The sequence below is a fragment of the Solanum stenotomum genome, chromosome 8, assembly GCF_019186545.1.
Source record: "Solanum stenotomum isolate F172 chromosome 8, ASM1918654v1, whole genome shotgun sequence".
Classification (NCBI taxonomy): Eukaryota; Viridiplantae; Streptophyta; class Magnoliopsida; order Solanales; family Solanaceae; genus Solanum; species Solanum stenotomum.
Window position 1 is genome coordinate 8,170,916 of NC_064289.1, and position 21,273 is coordinate 8,192,188.

Consider the following 21,273-nt stretch of genomic DNA (forward strand, 5'->3'; position numbering starts at 1 on the left):
CTTATAAGCTTATTTAATAAGTAGAGAAAATACATAAAAAAAAATTTTAACTTGGTCGGATAACTTATTTTAGTATTTAAACTATACGGGTGTTTAAATACCCCTTTAAGATCTTTAAAGTGATTTTTTTTTCACCCTGAGACTATAACACCACTCTCATCCGCCACATCATAGCCACGTATGCGCCACATCATAACCATGTAGGCACCATGTCATTAATCTTTATTTCTTTTTTGCTTATTCACTATTTTTTCGTAAACACTTTTTAAAATTAATTATATCAATTGATTAATTTATAAATGCATACCCCCTCCCTCTCTCTTTCTTCTTCCTTGTTGTTCACCATTATTCCAACCTTCAATACTTTCTTTTCTTCTTCTTCACTATTCAACAATTTTTTAAGTCACTTTAAAGAAGAAATTCACATTATCTTCTTCGAACCCTTCCAACGAATTTATCATCTTGGAGAATGGATTTTTTTGAAAGCCAATTTTTTTTTGACAACTCAAATAAGAAATGAAGATTGCATAAGAAAGTTGATCCAAAAAAAATATAAATTTTATGAAAAATGTTTGAATGATCTAGAAATCAAAATAGGTCGCTCAAAATTTAAGAAAGTTTACATTTGCCAAATCTATACAAATAATAGAGTGAAATCAACGTCAATAAAATGACATTGCTATTGAATTTTACGAATTAGTAAAAGATTAGTGAAATGAAAATAGTGGATAGAGATGGGGAAGAAGATGGAGGAAGAGATGTTTCAATGGAGAAAAATGTGTATTGAAGAAGACAACAAAATAAAAATAAAAAAAAAATAAAGAAAATAAAAAGGGGACCCACTAATTTCATTTACCTCTTAATAAGAATTTTTTACATATTTTAAAGATTTAATATATTTTTAAAAAATTATTTAAATAATTTGTTATATATTGGCCAATAAAAAAAAGCCATGTGTAGGGCTTTAAAAATTCAATTTTTTTTTCTCTTTTTTCACGCACTTTCAGGAGAGTGCACTCACTCTCTCTGCCACATCATCCCTTAGGAGGTGTTTTAATCACTTAAAAGATGTTAAGGGGTATATAAACACTTGTATAGTTTAAGTACTGAAGTAAATTTTCGTGTCAAGTTCAGGAGGAATTTTATGTCTTTTTCCTAATAAGTAATACTTATATTAGATGAATAACAAAAAGGAAGAAAAAGAAGAAAGGCTTGTCTCATAATTTGAGAGGGTCAACACAGCTCATTAGATATTGGATCTCCACCTTCCCAGTCACTCAGAGGCCTCCCTATTTGCTTCCCTCAGGGCCTCCGTCCTCTCGCTTTCATTCATTTTTGTTGAATAAATTTATTGAGGAAGATAAACTATTATATAAACAATATTCATAATATATATTTAGTTATACACTATTTGATATAATATCAATGCATTACATAACTATTTATACAATACAATATTTATACATTACATATAAATATAATTTTTACTTTTGTTTTTAGGGATCCCTTATTTTTACCATTGGTTCAGTTACATAACGATGGAACTTATGCCTAACTTAACCCCAAAAGATAGCTCATGAGGGGAGATTTGTCCAAATCCATATAAGGAGATCAAATTTCCATCCCTCTATCAATGTGAGACTTCGTAACATTCCCCGCACGCCCATACCTCGTGAACACTTCTAAACGGAGGCTGGACATCGATAAACAATAAATTAAAATGGACCAGACTCTAATACCATGTGAAAATCAACATATTTAACTGCTAAACATCGAGCTCCTCCATTAATGGAGCCTAAGCTCATATCAGAATGGAAGCTTCTAGAAGAGAAGAGTTGCATGGAAAAATATATTTCATTGAATGTGAATTAAAAAACTAAGAATCACAAATAAATCTATATACAGAGAGAGAGACTCAAGCTAGCTAACAAACTAACAAATTGTAACCAACTCCTTCTAACTAACTCTTGTAACTAACTTAGTTGGATGACTTATAGTCTCATCAACCTCCCTATATCTTACAATTTTTTAATTTTAAGATATTAANGATTTATAGTATTTTTACGATAGATTCACTTCAAGAATCAGTGGAATTTTTTGTACATTTTTGAAAACATATTTTATGTTGTTAATTATCATGATTTATAGTATTTTTACGCAATTTTTAAATATAAAAAATAGTAAAAAAAAAGACAAATAAATTAAAATGGACCCAATATATGTTATTTTTGTTGTCTCAATTTATGTGACACAAATAAAATTTGGAGAGTCATCCAAATTTTCATATTTTTTTTAAAAATGTTTTAAGTTATTAATTATTGTAATTTATAATATATATGTCACAAATGGAAAAGTCTCAATTTTAAATATTATATATTATACTTTGGGCCTAAACCCCCTTTTATTATATAGTAGAAAATATAAATATATATATGGGCTCTAGTAATTTCACATGTGAAGTTAATGGGTAGCTTCAACTCTCACTTATATAATAAGAGAAAATATATATTATATAGTAGAAAAAATCATAAACTCCCTCTATATTATATTATATTATATATTATATAAACTCCCTTATAGTAGAAAAATAAATATATATTATATACATTATATAGGGAGTTTATGATGGGACACATAGAATGTCCCATCATAAACTCCCTCTTATATAGGAGTAGTAGAATATTCATAATATATATTTAGTTATACACTATTTGATATAATGTCAATACATTACATAACTATTTATACAATACAATATTTATACATTACATATAAATGTAATTTTTACTTTTGTTTTTAGGATCCCTTGTTTTTACCATTGGTTCAGTTACATAACGATGGAACTTGTGCCTAACTTAATCCTAAAAGATAGCTCATGGATTTGTCCAAGTTCATATAAGGAGATCAAATTTCCGTCCCTCTATTGATGTGAGACTTCGTAACACTCCCCGCACGCCCATACCTCGTGAACACTTCTAAACGGAGACTGGACATCGATAAACAACAAATTGGAATGGACCTGACTCTAATACCATATTAAAATCAACATATTTAACTACTAAACATCGAGTTCCTTCATTAATGGAGCCAAAGATCATATCAGAATGGAAGCTTCTAGAAGAGAAGAGTTGCATGGAAAAATATATTTCATTGAATGTGAATTAAAAAACTAAGAATCACAAATAAATCTATATATATATATATAGACTCAAGCTAGCTAACAAACTAACAAATTGTAACTAACTCCTTCTAACTAACTCTTGTAACTAACTTAGCTGGATGACTTATAGTCTCATCAACCTCCCTATATCTTACAATTTTTTAATTTTAAGATATTAAACCATTTTTTCGGTATACATTTTTTTTAAAAATAAACCCTTTGAGTTTTTGCTTAAAAGATCGGGTAACTTACATAAATTTTACTGGTTTATTATCTATTTACCTTCTTTTCTTTACTTTTCATTATTACGAAATCTATTAGAAACTGGACTTTAGTTAGATACATAAGATCAAAATTATGTTTAATTTATTCTAGATACATTGTGTTCAAGTTGATTCGCATGTATCTGACTCTCTCACTTGTCTCCCTCCTATCTCACTTGTCACTCTCTTGTTTTGCTCACCTCAATCCCTATATCAGGTATTCCAGATATATATATCTAGTATAATTTCATTAATTTGTATGCATCTAGAATACATAGACTACCTCACTCGCTTCTCTCATTATTTTAATGTATCTACTAGCAAAAATATTATATCTAAATTTATTTAACTTGAAATTATAATTATTAATTAGGAGGAAAACACCTAATTAAAATTAGGAAAAATTGTATGAAATAGCAAACTATTAAATGTTATAGTCATAGTTTCTTTTATTTGTAATTCGCAGTAAACATTCAATTTTTTTGTCATCCCATTTGTATACCGAAATATACAAATAGACTCATTCAGTATACATATGTGTTGTATAAAAATTAATTGCAGGACCCATTTGTATATCGAATATACAAATAGACCCATTCGATATACATATGTGTTGTATATATGTAGTAATTTTGTTTATATACCATTACTATGTTTTAGTTTGTATACCGAAATATATAAATACATATTTTTTATGTATATGTATACTGAAATATACAGATTCATAGCCATAACAAACATAAAATTTGATATGGAGCGTAATTATACAATCTATAATTATAACATACAAATATGATTTTTATGTTTGCTAAACCTAAAATTTACTCTTAAAATTATACTCCATCTCTTCCAATTTATGTGACTTACTTTCCTTTTTAGCCAGTCCCAAAAGAATGACACATCTCTATATTAAGTAATAATTTAACTATAAAATGTTTATTTTATTCTTAATGGAATGATTTACAGCCACACAAATTTTTATTATTTATTTTAGACCACAAGTTTTATAAGTCTTATTTTTTTTCTTAAACTCTGTGTTGAGTCAAACTACATCACATAAAATTGAACAAAGGGAATAGTAAATAGGGTAGGATGTTTGTCGAATTAGTTAGTTATTCTAAAAGAATCAAAACCCACTCGAGCCCAATCCCCTAACACCTCTCTCTACCCGTCAAAAAATAACCTCTCCCAGAACCCCATAATTCGGCAGCCTTTTCTGTATTTTGTGAACTTCGACCGGCGACGTCTCTCAGTGAGGGCGTCAGCGACTTTGTGTGGACGATCTTCTTCGGCCCGTAAGTCTGTCTTTTCCTGCCCTCTCTGTTGCTATAACAATGTTTTACCTTTCTATTTTTTCGGCATTCACAATTGGATTTTGACAAGTAGGAAAAATAAAAAAAACTTGGGAACTGTATTTGCTTTTTTTCTCTGCCATTCGTGCATAATGCGACAATATATGTATAGCAGATTATTTGTGAGTATGCATATTTGATAATTTTTTCCCTTTATTGAAGTATAGAGTACTGACCAACTTTTAGTAGTGAGAACATATGGTGAGGCCTTACAAAGTAAAAGGGGAAAAAAGGAAAAAAGAAAGAAGAGAATTATGATAAAGAGGAAATAGTGGAATCTGTGGACGACGAGTCAACAGGATCAGCAAAAAGAGTGAAAACACAGCACACTGCCTCAGACACTGAGGCAGCTGAAAGAGTTGTAGATTTACTAGCTGGCATACCAGTTGTTTCTACCGATCAAAGCACTAAACCTGGTGTTATTTTCATATCGACAGAGCTTCCCTGGAAATTGCTAAAATTGGAAAGGTCTGTTTTTGCAATGCCATTTTTCAATTTTCATCCTGTTTTTGCAATGCCATTTTTCAATTTTCATCCACTTACTGTTTTTTGTTTTAACTTTGTATGTCTGCTTTAGAAGAATTGTTTAGCTTATTGACTGCTTTATGTTTTTATACCGAATTGCTCGTGAAATTGTCTTTAGTATCACATATACTGCTCAATAAAGGAAGTTAGCCAATGTTTAATGATATATCCTCTTGGACAAGCAGACATATCAACTTCTGAACTCAGATGAACATTCCAACCTTCTGACGAAAAATAATCGAAACCCTTCTGATTATCGGCCTGATATTGCTCATCAGGTTAGTCGACTTTGAAACTATTGGCCCAATCTTGTTCTTTATTACTCATCATAGTATAAACACTATGACCTTCCTGTAGAGTTCAGATTAAACTTTGTCCTTTGAGGCAATATTTAGAAGTGGGGCATAGGTTGTGACGTTTCGTAATGGTAACCAGCAAAACTTGATATCTCAATGTTTGTTAACTTTTTGTGGAGATGTCTGGTAGAGTGGCATGCCAAAGCTAAAACAAGTAGGCTGTAACACAATTTAGCGTTGTACTGAATGTGTATGGATTTTCCTGGAGCTCAATTAGTTGACACTAAAGCATACTCCCTCTGTCCAATTTGATGGTATTTGTCTGGATAGGATTTTAAAAAGGAAGGAAGAGTTTCGACACATAACCTAAATATGTATAAAGTACCAAGACTATCCTCAGTATAGAAGTATCTGTTTATGTGTCTAGTGGACTCATGACAAGTCAAGTTAATGGGACGAATGAAATAGTAGAAGATGTAGGAAAAGAGAATGGAGTGTAAAAATTAGTTTTCAAATATATAAAGGTGACAATCTTTATGGACGGAAAAGAACAGGTGGAGTCACTTAGTTCTTCAACATACGTTCAATGATTAAGTGTCTCACGGACCAAAAAAAGAAAAAGAGAAACTAATATGAAAAGTTAGATGCCTTGTCCACCCACCGGCCTACAGTATTCTGCAACTCAATCTCTCTCTATGCTATAGATCTGTGCATCGCTGTTCCATTTTCTTAGTTCTTTTAGTAAGTTACATCACCTTGCTTCTGCTATAATTCTGTCTGATTCAGATTCTTTGTATTTGTTGGAACTGTAGTACAAATGAGTTGCTGTGCATCACTGACACTTCTTAAGTATACATTTTCTTGTTGAAATAAGAAAGGGATGTTTTTTAGTTCTCCAAACAACTTTTTAAGCAAATCCTCCCCTCCCATTTCCTTCCGAAAAGAAGAAAAAATCTACAAGCAACAACTACGCCTCGGTCCCAATCTAGTGGGGGTTGACCAATGTGAGCCTCACTATCCATGTCGCTCCATTTAAACCTGTTTCCATCCAGTATCTTTAAAGAAAAGGTTATAACACAAAGTATTACCTTTACTAGCATGTAAATATCTAACAAGACTAAACGGCTCATACAGGACATGGGACCCAAAGAAACATACCAATATGACTAAAGCTTGATTACTGGAGCCTTTTCATGGTCAGGACAATAACAACTGTTACAAGCTTTAATGGAAGATTCATAATAAGGGATACTTCACAGTGAAGTCTTGTTACTTCCGCTTGAGTTCTGGTGGGCAACAAAGGAATCCTTGGAGATGTTATCTATGTGGAGACAAGTCTTTGAGTATCAATCATTTATTTTTGCACTGTCATTTTATGGACCAGCTATGGAAACTCTTTCTTAATATGGTGGGACTAAAATGGAGCATGCAGAGTGTACTTGTGAGCTACTGCAATGCTGGAGCATCATAGGCAAAATTCCAATCAAAGGAATTGGGTGGATAACCATTCCATCTTGTATATGGTGGGCAGTTTGGAGGGAATGAAGTGCTAGGTGTTTTGAAGATAAAGGAAACTCTGTTCACAAGATTAAGATGAACTATTTACTTTTGTTTCATTTTTTGCGTAAACAGAAATTTGTAAATGATTCTGAAGCAGTGATAGAACTCATAGAATCCCTTTAAGAATAGAAAGCGTTCTTCTGTTGGTAACTTGTATTATTTTTGACAGCACCTCCTTGGTGCCATATTATAATACACTTTCCATTTCTCAATTTATGATACTTCTTTCCTTCCACAGGCAATGCTTGCCATTTTAGATAGCCGAGTAAATAAAGCTGGGCGATTACAAGCATTGTATGTGAAGACTGAGAAAGGTGTCCGTCCTCTTTGAAGTAAAACCTCATGTTTGTATCCCAGGACATTTAAGTGGTCCTCTGGTATCATGTATAAGTTATCACATTGAAAAACTTTTCTTCCCTATCTGTATTCATGCTTTCATTCCCATCTTTGTTTTGTCAAATTCTGCTGTTTTCTGATGTTGCTTCAAATTCAGTGCAGCTGCTACAAAAGCTGAGCATTACTGCTGTAGGTAAACGAGAGAAACTGTTACGTGTTATAAAAAAACCCTGTTTCACAATACCTACCCAGTGGCTGCCAGAAGATAGGTGAATAATTTTGTGTTCTTAGTTCCTCCCCTCTCTAATTGAATATCCTTGTCAATTGACTAATACTTTCACTTCTCCTCTTATGCTTCAGGCTTTCTCATAGTTCTGATAAACTCGTGGATATTCAGGACCATGCTAATGGAATTAGCAAAGACATGAACCTTGTTTTTGTGGTATGTTCTACAGTTCTATTGAAATTTTCTATGGACAACTTCGATTTGTGGGTATATATGCATTTTTTTTTAATTTCTTTTTTGTTTTTTCTGATAAATTTGTGGGAAGTTATAGCTTACTTGATCAGTTTATATCTGACATATGCAGGTTGGGGCAATGGCCCGTGGAAAAATTGAGAAAGATTATGTTGAAGACTATCTATCAAGTTAGCTAATTATTTTTCTTCTTTATTTTTCATCTAATATTTATTAATTAGAGTTCCATAGTTCGTTTTCTATTCCTTTGTCTTCAATTTACATGGCTGGGCTTTGGTCTAGTAGTAAGATTGCAACACTTGATATGTGGGTTAGGCACACGGTTAGGGGTTTGTCTGGTGTTTAAGTGGAGAAAGGTAGAAAGACTGGCCCATTATCCACTGAGTTTAGAACCGTGTGCCATTGGCCCTCGGGATTTTGCTGTTATAAAAAAATGTACATGTCTGGTCTTTAATGCTTAGGAATGTCAACATTTGTTATTTGTGTCTTTGTATGTTCAACAATTGGTGACACGATCACACGGATATTATTGATCTTCTTCAATGTAAAAGTAGTATTCAAGTGACATTTATGCCTTTGGCAATTGAAAAGCAAATAGGTTCTCACTGCAGTAGAATATAGTTGGAAAATTCGAATCTTAAACATGTTAGAGATTGTTCTCTCTTCTATGAGTTGTTTGGTTCAGTATTCATTAACAATAGAGGTTCCACACTGCACGTATGCACCTTAACATAATGCTTCTGATCTCCAATGTCAACTGCTATATACCATAGCCCACTTTTACTGATAAGCTTGACGAGTTCTAGTATAGGCACCTTTACTTCTATCCTCTTTAACCCGATTATAACTTCTTTTCGACGAGAGGTATGCGTGCATGTTCTATTAAATGCTAAACTAGGTCCATGCTATTTTCTCTAAAGGGGTACCATCATCATGGAAATTTTTGCATCTTTTCTGGAGTTGAACCTTGTCTAATTAATCATCTAATGTATCTTGCAGTTTCTGATTACCCAATGAGTGCTGCCTACTGCATATCAATGATCACAAATGTTGTGGAGCGCAAATGGAAAATTTTGTAAACTTGTACCTTACTCCGATTTTTGTTCCTACATTTAGTTTCTATAATGTCATCTTAATTTCACATTTATTCTATTTTTAAATTTAAATATATTTTTATTTCTGTCTTTTTTTTCCTCGGTCATTAAGTTTCATATCAATGCAATGAAGGATTAGTTGGTAATCCAACTTTCTCCGGTCAATAATTTAGTGGAGTTGGCCTTTTCTTGAAAGATTAAGAAGGTGATATTTGACTTTTTCTTTATGGATTGTCCATTTTCAAAGGTTGCAGCAATATACTAGGTATTTATTATTAAAAAAAACACAAGTAGAATGATTTGCACTTTTTTCTAATTGGAAAAAAATAAGGTTGACACATGTTGACACTTTCCAAGTACATAGAAGTTTCAAATATGACTGACAAATTTGTTTTTCTGGAAAACGATGGGAGCGTCCTAACCTAAAAGTAGTTTTTAAAACACATTCAAATTACTTAAATTATTATTTTTACAAAGGAAAACAAATTTTTTTTCCAAAAATACTGCTCATTCAAGAGCAAGGCAGACATCTAGTACAAGGTTCAACACATTTTATTTATGGTGTGAATTTAAATATCAATTTTTTTAAAAAATTAAACCATCTTTAAAGACTACAAAAAGCTACTACAAATTCCCTGATAAAATCTACATAACAAAAGAGGGAGTTGCTCGGATAAACATCTTTACTTTAGGAGGTAGGAGTGTAGCTATGTTATTGGACACCCTTCGTCGGAAAATAATATCGTATATATAAGTATAATGATATATGAAGTGATTAAATAACATATTTTGGATACCTTGACAAAACATGGTGTTGTAGCCTAGTAATTTTAGACGCCTTGAAAGAGTTCATGCTTAGGCTGCTCACGTGTTCGAATCTTTGGGAAATTACTGGCTCCGCCACTGTCAAGAGGGTAAAAAATAAAAATTTGACTGACTTTTTTGCACACCCGTATACCATTTCGATTCCTATGAAGCTCTTATTGGGAGCTATGGTTCTCTAGGTTCGACAAAACTCAATAACTTTGACTTAAATTTTGTTATTGTGTTAAAAAAACTACTTAAAAATAATTTGTTTAGTTTTTCCTGAAAATCAAAGTTCTAGTTGCGCCTAAATTCTCTTCAAAATGGTAAGAGTATTATTATTTTTGTTCCCTATAAAATAAAAAAACAATACAATGATGTTTTTCTTAAAAAGAGAAATAAAAAGGTAAGTTTAAAGAATTGTCCTAAATTAACGGTAGGCGGTCAGGTTATCAACCTACCTCAGGAGACTAACGATACACGGAAAATGGGAGACCAACAGAATACTCAAATTCCTTTAGAGAAAATTTTCTGAAAGAAAAAAAAATGTTTCCATATTCATTGTTAATACTAATAATGACGAATTATTAATTAATCATTGCTTTTGGTCTTCTCCTAGAGAACGTGCACATTTATGCCTTTCCATATCTATGCCTTTTACAGGTTTTTTCTCTTCTTTTTCAACAATTTTAGTCCTTTTCCTTTTTGACGAAATTTTTGTCGTTGATGGGGTATGTCTTTTTTCTTTTCTTTTTTTTCATGTTGTTTCTTCGTAATGGCGATTGATGTATTGTGGGGTTCTCTGTTCTTGGCTTTTAATTTGCATGTGATCATTATTAGAGTTGATTTCTTGATTTCAAAATTGAGTCTTGGTTAATTTTAGAGCTTGAAAATTGAAGGTATTAGAACTCTCTGTTTTCATGATTTTTTTCGCGAATTATTCTATGATGGTATTGGAATTGTTAATGTCATTTGCATGTGTTAAGTGCTCAATCTTGATGATTATGTTTCATTATTGGTTATGTTGCTTTTCCATGTAGCCTATGGTGTTTACTTCTCATAATTTTTTTGCTATTTTTCTCATGTCCTTTTAAATGATGTGATGTTTTATACATTGTCTTGATCACTTTATGCTGTAGATTGAAGCTAGTAGTAATTTTTAGGACCAGAGATCGTATAAGTATACGTTGATGCAACTTCAATGTTGATTTTATTTCCTTCACTTCCAATGTTGCTTGTTGTTTGAAGTGCATATGGAAAAAAAAATTGAGTGGCAACTCTTTCTGAGTTGTTGAGATGAATTTGGAATTCCTGGGATTATGATTGAGCTGGTTCGAATTACCAAGGGATAAGCTGTCGGGTAATTGTATATTTACTTGGAAATTATCTGATATTTGTGTATAGTGAACCTGCAAACTGTCTGATAATTGCTTATAGTAAACCTGCAAACTGCCTGATAATTGCGAATAGTGAACTTCCTAAGTGTCTGATAATTGTGTATAGTGAACGTGCAAATTGTCTGAAAATTGCATAGAGTGAACTCGCAAACTGTCTGATAATTGTGTATAGTGAACGTGCAAATTGTCTGATCATTGCATAGAGTGAACTCGCAAACTGTCTAATAATTGTGTATAGTGAACGCACAAATTGTCTGATAATTGTGTATAGTGAACTGGCAATCTGTCTGATAATTGTGTATAGTTAACTTGCAAGCTGCTTCCGTTGTTGAGACAGCCTTTTGGATGAAATGTGTTTCCCTTTTTATGATTTATGGAGGTCAGGGATATATTGATTTCATAATGTCTGTTTTCTATGTGATTCAGACGTTCTCTGAATTGAAGACCACACTCTAGTTACCATGATGGATTCAATTCTGGATCGTGTAGCTAAAGACTGTGGTAGACGGAATAGCTCGAGTCCATCCACTAGTGGGGACATCTTTGAGCCTTCGTCAAGTAGTAACGGTGAGGCTGAAGATCCAAAACATTTAATACCATGTATTTGCTGAACAAACTCTTGCTTGGGCTGATTTTCTCTTGGACTGCACTTTGTTATGTCTACAGCTAAGCTACGGGCAACTTTGGTAGCGTGGATAAACGGCCTTCTTCCTTCCTTAAGTTTGCCAGTAAATGCTTCTGACGAGGAGTTACAATCATACTTGGTTGATGGTACTATCTTGTGTCAATTGTTGAACAAGTTGAAACCAGGTTTTATGCCAGAGGTAGTAGTAATATATCAAATTTTACAGTAACTAGAAGCTAGGGTTGGTTTTGTTTTGATGATCTGACTTACTGCATCTTTCATTCTAGTTTGGTGGTTCAGGCCTTTCTTCATCGTTAGGCTCAGAAAATGTAAAACGGTTTCTGTCAGCTATGGATAAAATGGGCTTGCCAAGGTTTCAAGCATCAGATTTAGAAAAGGTTAGCATTAATATAGAGTTGTGCTCTTGTGTTCTAATACATGTTCATTATTTTGTCTCATTGTCATTATATAAATGGTTGAATGTGTTAATTCACAGGCCATAGAGTTGTATGTATTATAATATGCAGAGAAGTGTAACTTTCTGTACCTTTAGGTACAAATTACACATCATTTTTCTGCTTTTAATTAATTTATTCACTCTGATACGTTATCCAGGGGTCCATGAAAATTGTTCTGGAGTGCCTTTTGACACTTCGAGGAGAATTTATGCCGGATGTTGGAGGATATGGTTCGACCACACCATTATCTCGCAAATCTGGTTCTGATGTAGCTCACAGACAAGAACTGTCGAGTACTCTTTCTTCCCCATCCTCAGCAGAAGGGAGACGAAAGATAGGATCAGATTCAAAGTTCCAGCGTGCTTTGAGAAGTCCCGTGATGGCAGGTCTGGTTGTTTAAATCTCATCCCTTGACCCATTCTTTTCCATGAGGGAAAGATGGAGACTTGGTTTCCTCTTATAAATTGTTTCATTTGAAAGATTCACTACAGAAAATGCAATAGGTATAACATGGCAGGGCCTTCCTTCAATGTCATTATTCATCAAGTGTTCTATTTCACATTTGTATTGAAACTGTCAATCCTCTTCTGGTCTTTTTAGCTGAAGAATTAAACTATTGGTGAATTAGTTTTAGATCTTTATGTTCGAACTACTTTCCAAAACTCCACTTATGATTTTTTTTTTCTTAGATTGTTGACTTCTGTCTTTTGAACTTTATATAGAGCCATCAGCTGCATTACTACATCACGTTGGACATAAGTTCCATGAAGTATTTCAGCTTAAACAAGGGGGCTATGCTGATCTTCCCCCCTCAAAGATTTCCGAAATGATGAAATCTAACAGCTTGGATGTTAGTAACATGTTCTTTTTTGTCAGTGAAGCTTGACTAGATTTTACATCTGAAATTTTGAATTCATACTTATTGCAACTGATTGTTTTGCACCAGATTGCCCCAACACAGTCACTTCTAAGTGTTGTGAATGAGATTCTTGATGAAAGCATTGAGCGGAAGAATGGAGAGATACCTCATGTACGCACACTAGAGATAAAGATATTCATGATTATGTTCTTTACTACCCGAATAAATAAAAAAAAGCATTGCCTAACATCATTTAGTTGTTTAACTCTGTCAGCGTGTAGCATGCTTGTTGAGAAAAGTAGTGCAAGAAATTGAGCGGCGAATCTCTACTCAAGCTGAACATCTTAGAACGGTATAATACACCTTAGCTGTTTTCCCCCAAATTCTCTTGATAATGAACCTTGCTCATGACATTTACTCTGCCTGTAGCAAAACAATCTATTCAAGACTCGTGAGGAGAAATACCAGTCACGGATCCGAGTCCTGGAAGCCCTTGCAACTGGGACTAGTGAAGAGACGCAGGTAGTGTAAAACTACCCTTTCTGTGAAAAAGTTCTTGAAGTCTTAGAAAATCTTACTTCTTCAAGAGTTAATGCATCCTTCACCCACACAGTCTTTTATTTCAGATTGTCATGAACCAACTTCAGCAGATTAAGGTAGTTCACCACCTCTCTACTCTGCCTACAATTTATCATTACTTGTGCTATATGAAATTTGCTATTGATTCAAAAGGATCTGATGAGACTCGTTTCTGCAAAGAATATTTAGCTGATTATGATTCTTTTCCACGGTTTTAAAAGTTTAGCATCCTTTTTTGAATTGAAATCATATTACAGAGTGTAAAAATCAAAATGGATGCGGAAAAGAGAAATGAGGATCAGGATGTGGTTAGATTGATGAAGGAGAAGGATGATCATAGTCAAGAGATCGCAGCTTTGAAGCAAGAACTAGAAATAGCTAAGAAAGCGCATGAAGAACGCTGCCTTGAAATGGAAAAAGAGGCCAGAAATACTCAACAAAAGCTTGAGGAGAGGTTGAAAGACGTTGAGATCCTTTTAAAAGAATCACAACACAGAGCAAAAGAACTCGAGACATTTTCTGAATCAAAATCACTGAAGTGGAGCAAGAAGGAGAATGTGTACCAAATATTCACAGAATTCCAGCTTGGCGCACTACGTGTATGCTCTGATCTTTTTCTCTTAATTTGTGTATATTTAGTTGTTTATCACATCTGATCTGGATCTCCATAAACTTCAGGAACTGAAGTTTGCTTCTCAGTCAATAAAGCAAGAAGTAGTGAAAACACAACGGAGCTATGCAGAGGAATTCAATCAATTAGGTCAGTGCTGTATGAATAACATTTATTGGAAGCATACAAGTGTAAGATGTCAAAACAGATTCTACAGTTAAGTAATTGTGTTGGATTTTTCTTATTAAGTTAAATTTCTATGACAGGTGTAAAATTTAGAGCACTAGACCATGCAGCTGCAAACTACTCTGTCGTCCTTGCTGAGAATCGCAAACTACACAATGAGCTGCAGGAGTTAAAAGGTGTTGTTATATCACGAAATTTTAGTATTAAGAGGATGGAAGATTTCTCTCCTTTTACTGTTGCTTATGAATCTTTTTTAAATTAGGAAATATTAGAGTGTATTGTCGGATAAGGCCATTCCTTCGTGGACAAAAGGAGAAACAGACAGTGATAGAATATATCGGAGAAAATGGGGAGCTAGTTGTTGTAAATCCTTCCAAACAAGGGAAAGAAGGCCGTAGGTCTTTCAAGTTCAATACAGTCTACAGTCCAGCTTCAGCACAAGGTTTTCAGATTCCTCCAAACTATGCCAGATAAAATCATTCTATACATATTCTGTAAATTTAACTTCATGCAGTGTATAATTTCACAATCTCTATCTCTGCAGCTCAAGTGTATTCAGATATTCAGCCTTTGGTACAGTCTGTGCTGGATGGTTATAATGTATGTATATTTGCCTATGGACAAACTGGCTCGGGAAAAACGTACACCATGGTAAGAATGACATCCTGTATAATCTGTTAAATATGTTTACACATCGTTTAACATTGCTGAAGCAAGTTAAATTAACCTCCAGACTGGTCCCGATGGAGCAAGCGAGGAGGATTGGGGAGTCAATTATCGAGCTTTGAATGATCTTTTCAGAATTTCCCAAATGAGAGAGAGCACTTTCAAGTATGAAATCAAAGTTCAAATGATGGAAATATATAATGAACAAGTTCGTGACTTACTGTCAAGTGATGGTTCTCAAAAAAGATATCCTTTACTAAATTTCAATCTTTTTACCTTTCTTGGCATTATCTCCATTTTTCTACATTAAATAAATTGTCAATTCAAAAAGTATTCTACCAAAATTTTTAGCTGTCCCTTTCTTTTCTCCCATGTTGCATTTCCTACAATTTCAAAGAATCACAAAAGATCGATATTATGTTTGCAATATATATCATGCATCTTCAACTGTTTTCCTTGATTTGCACACACTTGGGATTCTATCTACCTCTCAAGCCAATGGGTTAGCTGTCCCAGAAGCAAGCATGTTCCCTGTCAATGGAACCGCTGATGTCTTAGATTTAATGGATACGGGATTGAGAAATCGAGCAAAAGGTTCCACTGCCATGAATGAAAGAAGTAGTCGATCACACAGGTTCAGACAACTAATCATCTCTGAATTTCAATAATTAAAAATACGTGTTTTTCCTTAAATTTTGATAGGTGATATAAATAAACTTATTGCAATATATTGCCAGTATTGTAACTATCCATGTCCAAGGGAAGGATATAAAGAGTGGCTCATCAATGCATAGTAGTCTTCATTTGGTGGATCTTGCTGGAAGTGAAAGGGTAGATCGCTCCGAGGTGACAGGAGATAGATTAAAAGAGGCACAACATATAAATAAGTCATTATCTGCTTTAGGAGATGTCATATCTGCTTTGGCACAAAAGAATGCTCACATTCCATACAGAAACAGCAAGCTCACTCAAGTCCTTCAGGCTTCATTAGGTAATTCTCTTTCTATACAAAAAGGCTTTGCTTTCACTTCATTCGGTAATTCTCTTTTTGCAGTAATTTATAATTCTATTTTGTTGTACAGGTGGTCAGGCAAAGACACTTATGTTTGTGCAGCTTAACCCTGAAATTGGTTCATATTCAGAAACCATGAGCACATTAAAGTTTGCTGAAAGAGCATCTGGAGTAGAGCTAGGAGCTGCTCGAAGTAGCAAGGATGGCAGAGATATCAGAGAATTGATGGAGCAGGTGCTCTATTAACTTTGTAGTTCTTCTAGATTAGAGACTTTTAATTGCTGTACTAGAATTGATGATGCAATATCTTTTTTCTTAGTCCAATTACCTAAACATGTGGCAAGTATACCCTCTCGAGTAAATTACTTTTGGACTAAAGAAGAGAATTTAGGTATTCAAGTAAGCTGGCAATAAGACGAGGCTATGGTCTGGCAATATATTAGTTGGCGATCGGTTATAGTACCATAAACAAGATGTTCAAAGCTATTTACTTACATATTTATAACACCAAAATCTAATGCAACAATTTTCATAAGAGTTTTAGGCAGGATACCAGTAGAACTACCCATGATCTTGTTTAGAGACTGAAGATCATAGGAGTAGTGTAGTTTGACTACTGGGTTTCTATAACCTGGATTTTTTCAGAAAGAGCTTTTTCCATTAAGCAGCTTCATTCTATTATCTCGCTGGAGCTTTTCCTTATTCTTCGAAAGATGATATTACTGTCTGACTTCCAATTTCCTGCATGCGAAATATTGTCCTTTGTTAACTTTTAATCTTCCAGGTCGCGTCTCTCAAGGATACAATAGCTAAGAAAGATGAGGAGATTGAGCAACTACAGCTGCTCAAAGTTCAAAAGAATGTTTCTCCAGAAGCCAATGGTGAGAAACGCAGTCCAAGCTCATTCAGGTATGGCTCTTGATCTCCAGGCAAACATTTATTTCAGGGGACTTAGCATGTAGCATGAAATTCTCTGGTAGATGAGACTCCGCACTTAGTGAGAAAGCAGCATCTGATAAGGGCTTAAAGAGTAGTGATCAGAATTATTTAGCTAGTTTCAAGAATTATAGTGATGACTGATGAGTTTGGACACCAAAAGAAGTCTCGACTGAGACTGCTGGACGGACTTTAAGTCAGAATATTTCTGCAGATGCTGATATATTTGTGTTCAGCGACGCAGATAATGAGGAAAGACTAAGTGATATGCTATCTGATAGTGGTCTTTCTGTGGGCACAGAAACTGATGAATGTGCTGAAAGTGCCAATCCTTTCCCTGAAGGATACAAACGACCAGAGAATACAAATAAGTAAGTAAACATCATCTCGGCATGCTTGTGCTTTCTACAGAACGTTAATTTCTTTAGTCAACGTAAGAGAATAAAGATCCTAGAGCTTTATTCTTATTTATTCAAGTAACTCCAGGTACCCTGATTGGCTAATGTAGAAATTTTATATAGAAACTAAACTGTTATCTTAGATGTTGTTATTAACTACATGGAAAAGGTAAAACAAGTAGATCAAGGATTCATATAGGGACTTAACTGTCATCTGAAATGTTGTTATCAACTCATTATATGGGAAAAAGTAAAGCAAGTTGATCAATAATTTAAACAATACTTATTGCTTATGATGAAACTAAAAGATACAGGAAGTTCGTAGACTTAACATCACTCCTCTGAGTTAAGGTATTCCAACTTCTGGACCAAGAGTATTGAACTAGTGGATTTTTGCTGCTTAACTTAACCTAATTGCTTGACTATCATCCTACACGGCCTTTTGCAGACACAAAACTGCACATAAGATTCCTAGACCTCCACAAAAATCAGAGAGGGATTCTCCAAAAGCCTCAAATGGTATGTTGATTAAGCATGACATGTTCAAAGAACACCCCTCGGCTAAAGATTAGTAGTGTAATTGGAACTTCTTCAATATGTTTCAGGTCTGCGGAAGTCGACCAGTGCAGCCAATATGTTGGCTAAATCTACCAAAGGTGGCAGTAGGTGGCAGTAATATGGTGTAGCAGTTGTGCTTATCAAATTTCCTTCTTTCTTGTGCAGCCCCTTAATCGGCTTTTGCACTTCATGAAATTTTCCCTACACTTCTTAACTGTACAGATTCTTTTCATTAACCAGGGAGTCCCTCTTAGAGTCTAGGACTATACATGACCTTTTGCTATTTTTCTTCTCTTTTATATGGAAATGCAGGGGGGAGGACCGAGTTGTGATGTACTACACTCAAATTTTTTTCATAGGTTTCTTTTTTTTATAAGGAATTCAGTGAGTAAAGCTTATATAAAGTCTGTTGAGTTGTAACATACTGGTTTTATCAGTAATTTTATCTTCTTGTTACTCTTACTCAGCATATACTTCAACATCTTGTTTTGATGGAGATACTTCTAGCAGCCTTTCGAGTCACTGCTTCTCAAATATTAAGGTCATCAAAGAGACATGACTTGCAATTCAGTTTGAAACACAATTTTATTGCAGAAACTTGAAATAATTCACATTTCACTAAAAACTTCTCCCAAAAGCAACTCATGAAAATATTCCTCCATAATGACAGTGAACATACACACAGTCGAAGAGGCCATCTTTCCTTAGGATATAAAATAACTAAGAGAAAAAAAGTGTAATTTCCCTTTTCTTTTTCTTTTTTGAAGGAAAAAAAAAGTGTTTTTATGCTGTTCAAGAAGTGAATGAGCTATATGTGAGAGCATCAAGGCATAGAATTACATTCCTTGTCTGTACACTCTCTTAACCGTTCTCACTCAATCTTTCAAACATTTTCAATAAAGATAATGTATAGGCAAAAGTCCTATTTCGCGAATGATAATTCAACTTTTCCTTTTTTGTACCTAAGTTGCCAAAATATTTTTTGTAACAAAAATGTGCCATGTACGTAAATGCCTTAATGTCTTCAAACTTTTGGCGAAGAACTATTTACATAGTAAAAGCGAAGGATGAAAAATCTAAGGGCAATCAGGACCACTTGGCATATATTCTTTGCTTTATTAATGATTTTTCCATAAGCTTCCCCACCTAATTCTACATTCAATTTAAAGCAAAAATCATATATTTGGTGTATGGTGAATTTAATACCACCAATTCCTTACCAAAAGAGATTATTAGAAGCAAGCAAAAACAACCAAAAAAAAAAAGTTTTGTTGCAACTAAGTATATCTATATATTAGTAATAATAATATTTAAAATCATCAAATACTCTATTATATAACATATCATATTTTTCTCAACGGCATACAAGTTATAGTGAAATATGTAAAGGGAATCTTTAAAATAAAGTATCGTACACATAATTCCTAAGGCGCGGACACTGTCGGAAAATGCACAAGGCTAACAATAAGGCGTGCAATAGATTTGCCATAAACTTTTATATATGTAGTGAAATGCATTAAATATGTATAAATTTTAAATTTAGAACTCAATACATTTGAAAATCATTATTGTAAAATATAAAACCTATAAAATAAAACTTTGACTCCATTTTGGGTTTAACTCTTCAACTCCATCAGACTTTAGTTTCTATAGTCGTCTTAGTCACTGGTGGTTCAAGTTAATTAGTGGCCTAAATCCAAAAATGAGTCGAAGACCTAGCTTTTATTTTTTTTATTCTTAAAATCCAAAGTTATTTCTCATTTTTAATGAAAAAACTTTATTTTTTCAATGGTCTTAAACTATATATATATAAATCAAAGTATTTTTTAATCTTACGGTCTTAAACATGTCATGTGGAAATTAAATTAAAAAATTGACAAAAAAGAAAAAAACATTCTTTAATATTTGAAAACGAACTAAAAGAAAGATGCAATATTTTTTTTTGTTAAAACAATACTTATAATAATTCTATTATTACTTTTTAAAAAAAAACCCTAAGACGAATGACTCATTTTTAAAGGCAGTGAGCCGCCCCGGTCGTAGGACATAAAGAGACAATTCACTCTTTGAACCTGTTTGGATTTGGATTAAGTCAAAATTCAAGAATTCTTCACCTTATGGTGTTTGACTTATTTTTATCATTTTAACATGAATCAAGTGCTTATAAGCACATTTTAAATATATCTGAACATTCCAAAAGTGATAAAAGCTTATTTTAGCTCTAAAACACACCATTATTGGAATTTTGTTATTTTTAAGTTAATATTTGGAGGAGGACTAAAAAGAACTGAAAAATAAAATAAAAAAATCAGTCCATGTAGTCTAATGTATAAAGTATAAACAAAACTCAAAAAGTGAAAAAGCAAAGCAGGCTCGAATCTGCCATATCCACCAAAAAGATACTTGTAAACAAAAGTTATAACATAATGGGGGACCAAAATATTAAAGTCTGAGATTATCATGCACAAGTTGGATTGGTTCTCCATGTTGTATAAACATGGGGCCATCGTGACAACGATTAGACTTGTACCTAAGTTAAGAGCATCTTCTTTTTTTTAAAATATACATAATGACCCACAACCACAAAGCACCAAACACATACCAAACAGATTAACAGACTCACGTCATTCTTTATATTGTTTACACAATATGCAGGCAAAGGTGTCGTCTTCTAGTCAATAAAATTGATTAAAAACATAGAATCGAGCTGCACACAAACTGACCAAACACAAGGGGTTTAAAAAACCAAATGCATAATAGTCAAGAAAGAGATGGGCAGCCCATCAACAGAGCCAACCTAGCCTATAGACAAACTAGTCAGCAATCAATTTTTTCTTTAAATGCAGACGACAACTTGCTAAACATAGCACCCCACGCCTCTAATTTTCTTCCTTAATCTCAGGAGGAGATTAATTAGACAAACTCAACCAACTACATCAAATAACCATATATTATAAGAAAAAAAATCAATCCACGTAGTCTCCAATGTTTCCCCATCACAAAATATTCCCTTCCAAGCTATTTTTAATAGCAAAGGAATCATGGCATACCCTTTATAAAAGTTGAAAATCTGTGAACAGAATCACATAGTAGTGGCGATAATCATGCTACTGAACATTGA

The 21,273-nt window shown here is 33.6% G+C and overlaps 1 protein-coding gene and 1 pseudogene across 5 annotated transcripts; both read left to right on the top strand.

Moving 5' to 3' along the window:
- Positions 1-4,956: 4,956 nt before the first annotated feature.
- On the top strand, positions 4,957-9,144 carry LOC125873537 (uncharacterized; annotated as a pseudogene).
- A 1,292-nt stretch (positions 9,145-10,436) lies between these two features.
- Positions 10,437-18,703, top strand: LOC125872221 (kinesin-like protein KIN-14C). 5 transcript variants are annotated; one of them, XR_007447116.1, is made up of 23 exons: positions 10,437-10,531; positions 11,692-11,832; positions 11,932-12,092; positions 12,178-12,288; positions 12,506-12,734; positions 13,071-13,198; positions 13,295-13,378; positions 13,482-13,559; positions 13,637-13,729; positions 13,834-13,863; positions 14,044-14,385; positions 14,465-14,546; positions 14,663-14,758; positions 14,845-15,024; positions 15,127-15,233; positions 15,316-15,494; positions 15,718-15,882; positions 15,986-16,239; positions 16,331-16,494; positions 17,045-17,169; positions 17,498-17,567; positions 18,043-18,113; positions 18,200-18,281. XR_007447116.1 is itself a non-coding variant. In XM_049552932.1 (23 exons), the coding sequence occupies exons 2-23, from the start codon at positions 11,727-11,729 to the stop codon at positions 18,268-18,270; spliced, it is 2,991 nt and encodes a 996-aa protein (XP_049408889.1). In that variant the 5' UTR covers positions 10,437-10,531; positions 11,692-11,726; the 3' UTR covers positions 18,271-18,699. The 5 variants fall into 5 exon arrangements, 3 of the variants coding, with proteins under 3 accessions (XP_049408889.1, XP_049408890.1, XP_049408891.1); XM_049552932.1 differs by having other exon boundaries at positions 17,433-17,567; positions 18,200-18,699; XM_049552933.1 differs by having other exon boundaries at positions 11,932-12,089; positions 17,433-17,567; positions 18,200-18,698.
- The last annotated feature ends 2,570 nt before the right edge of the window (positions 18,704-21,273 follow it).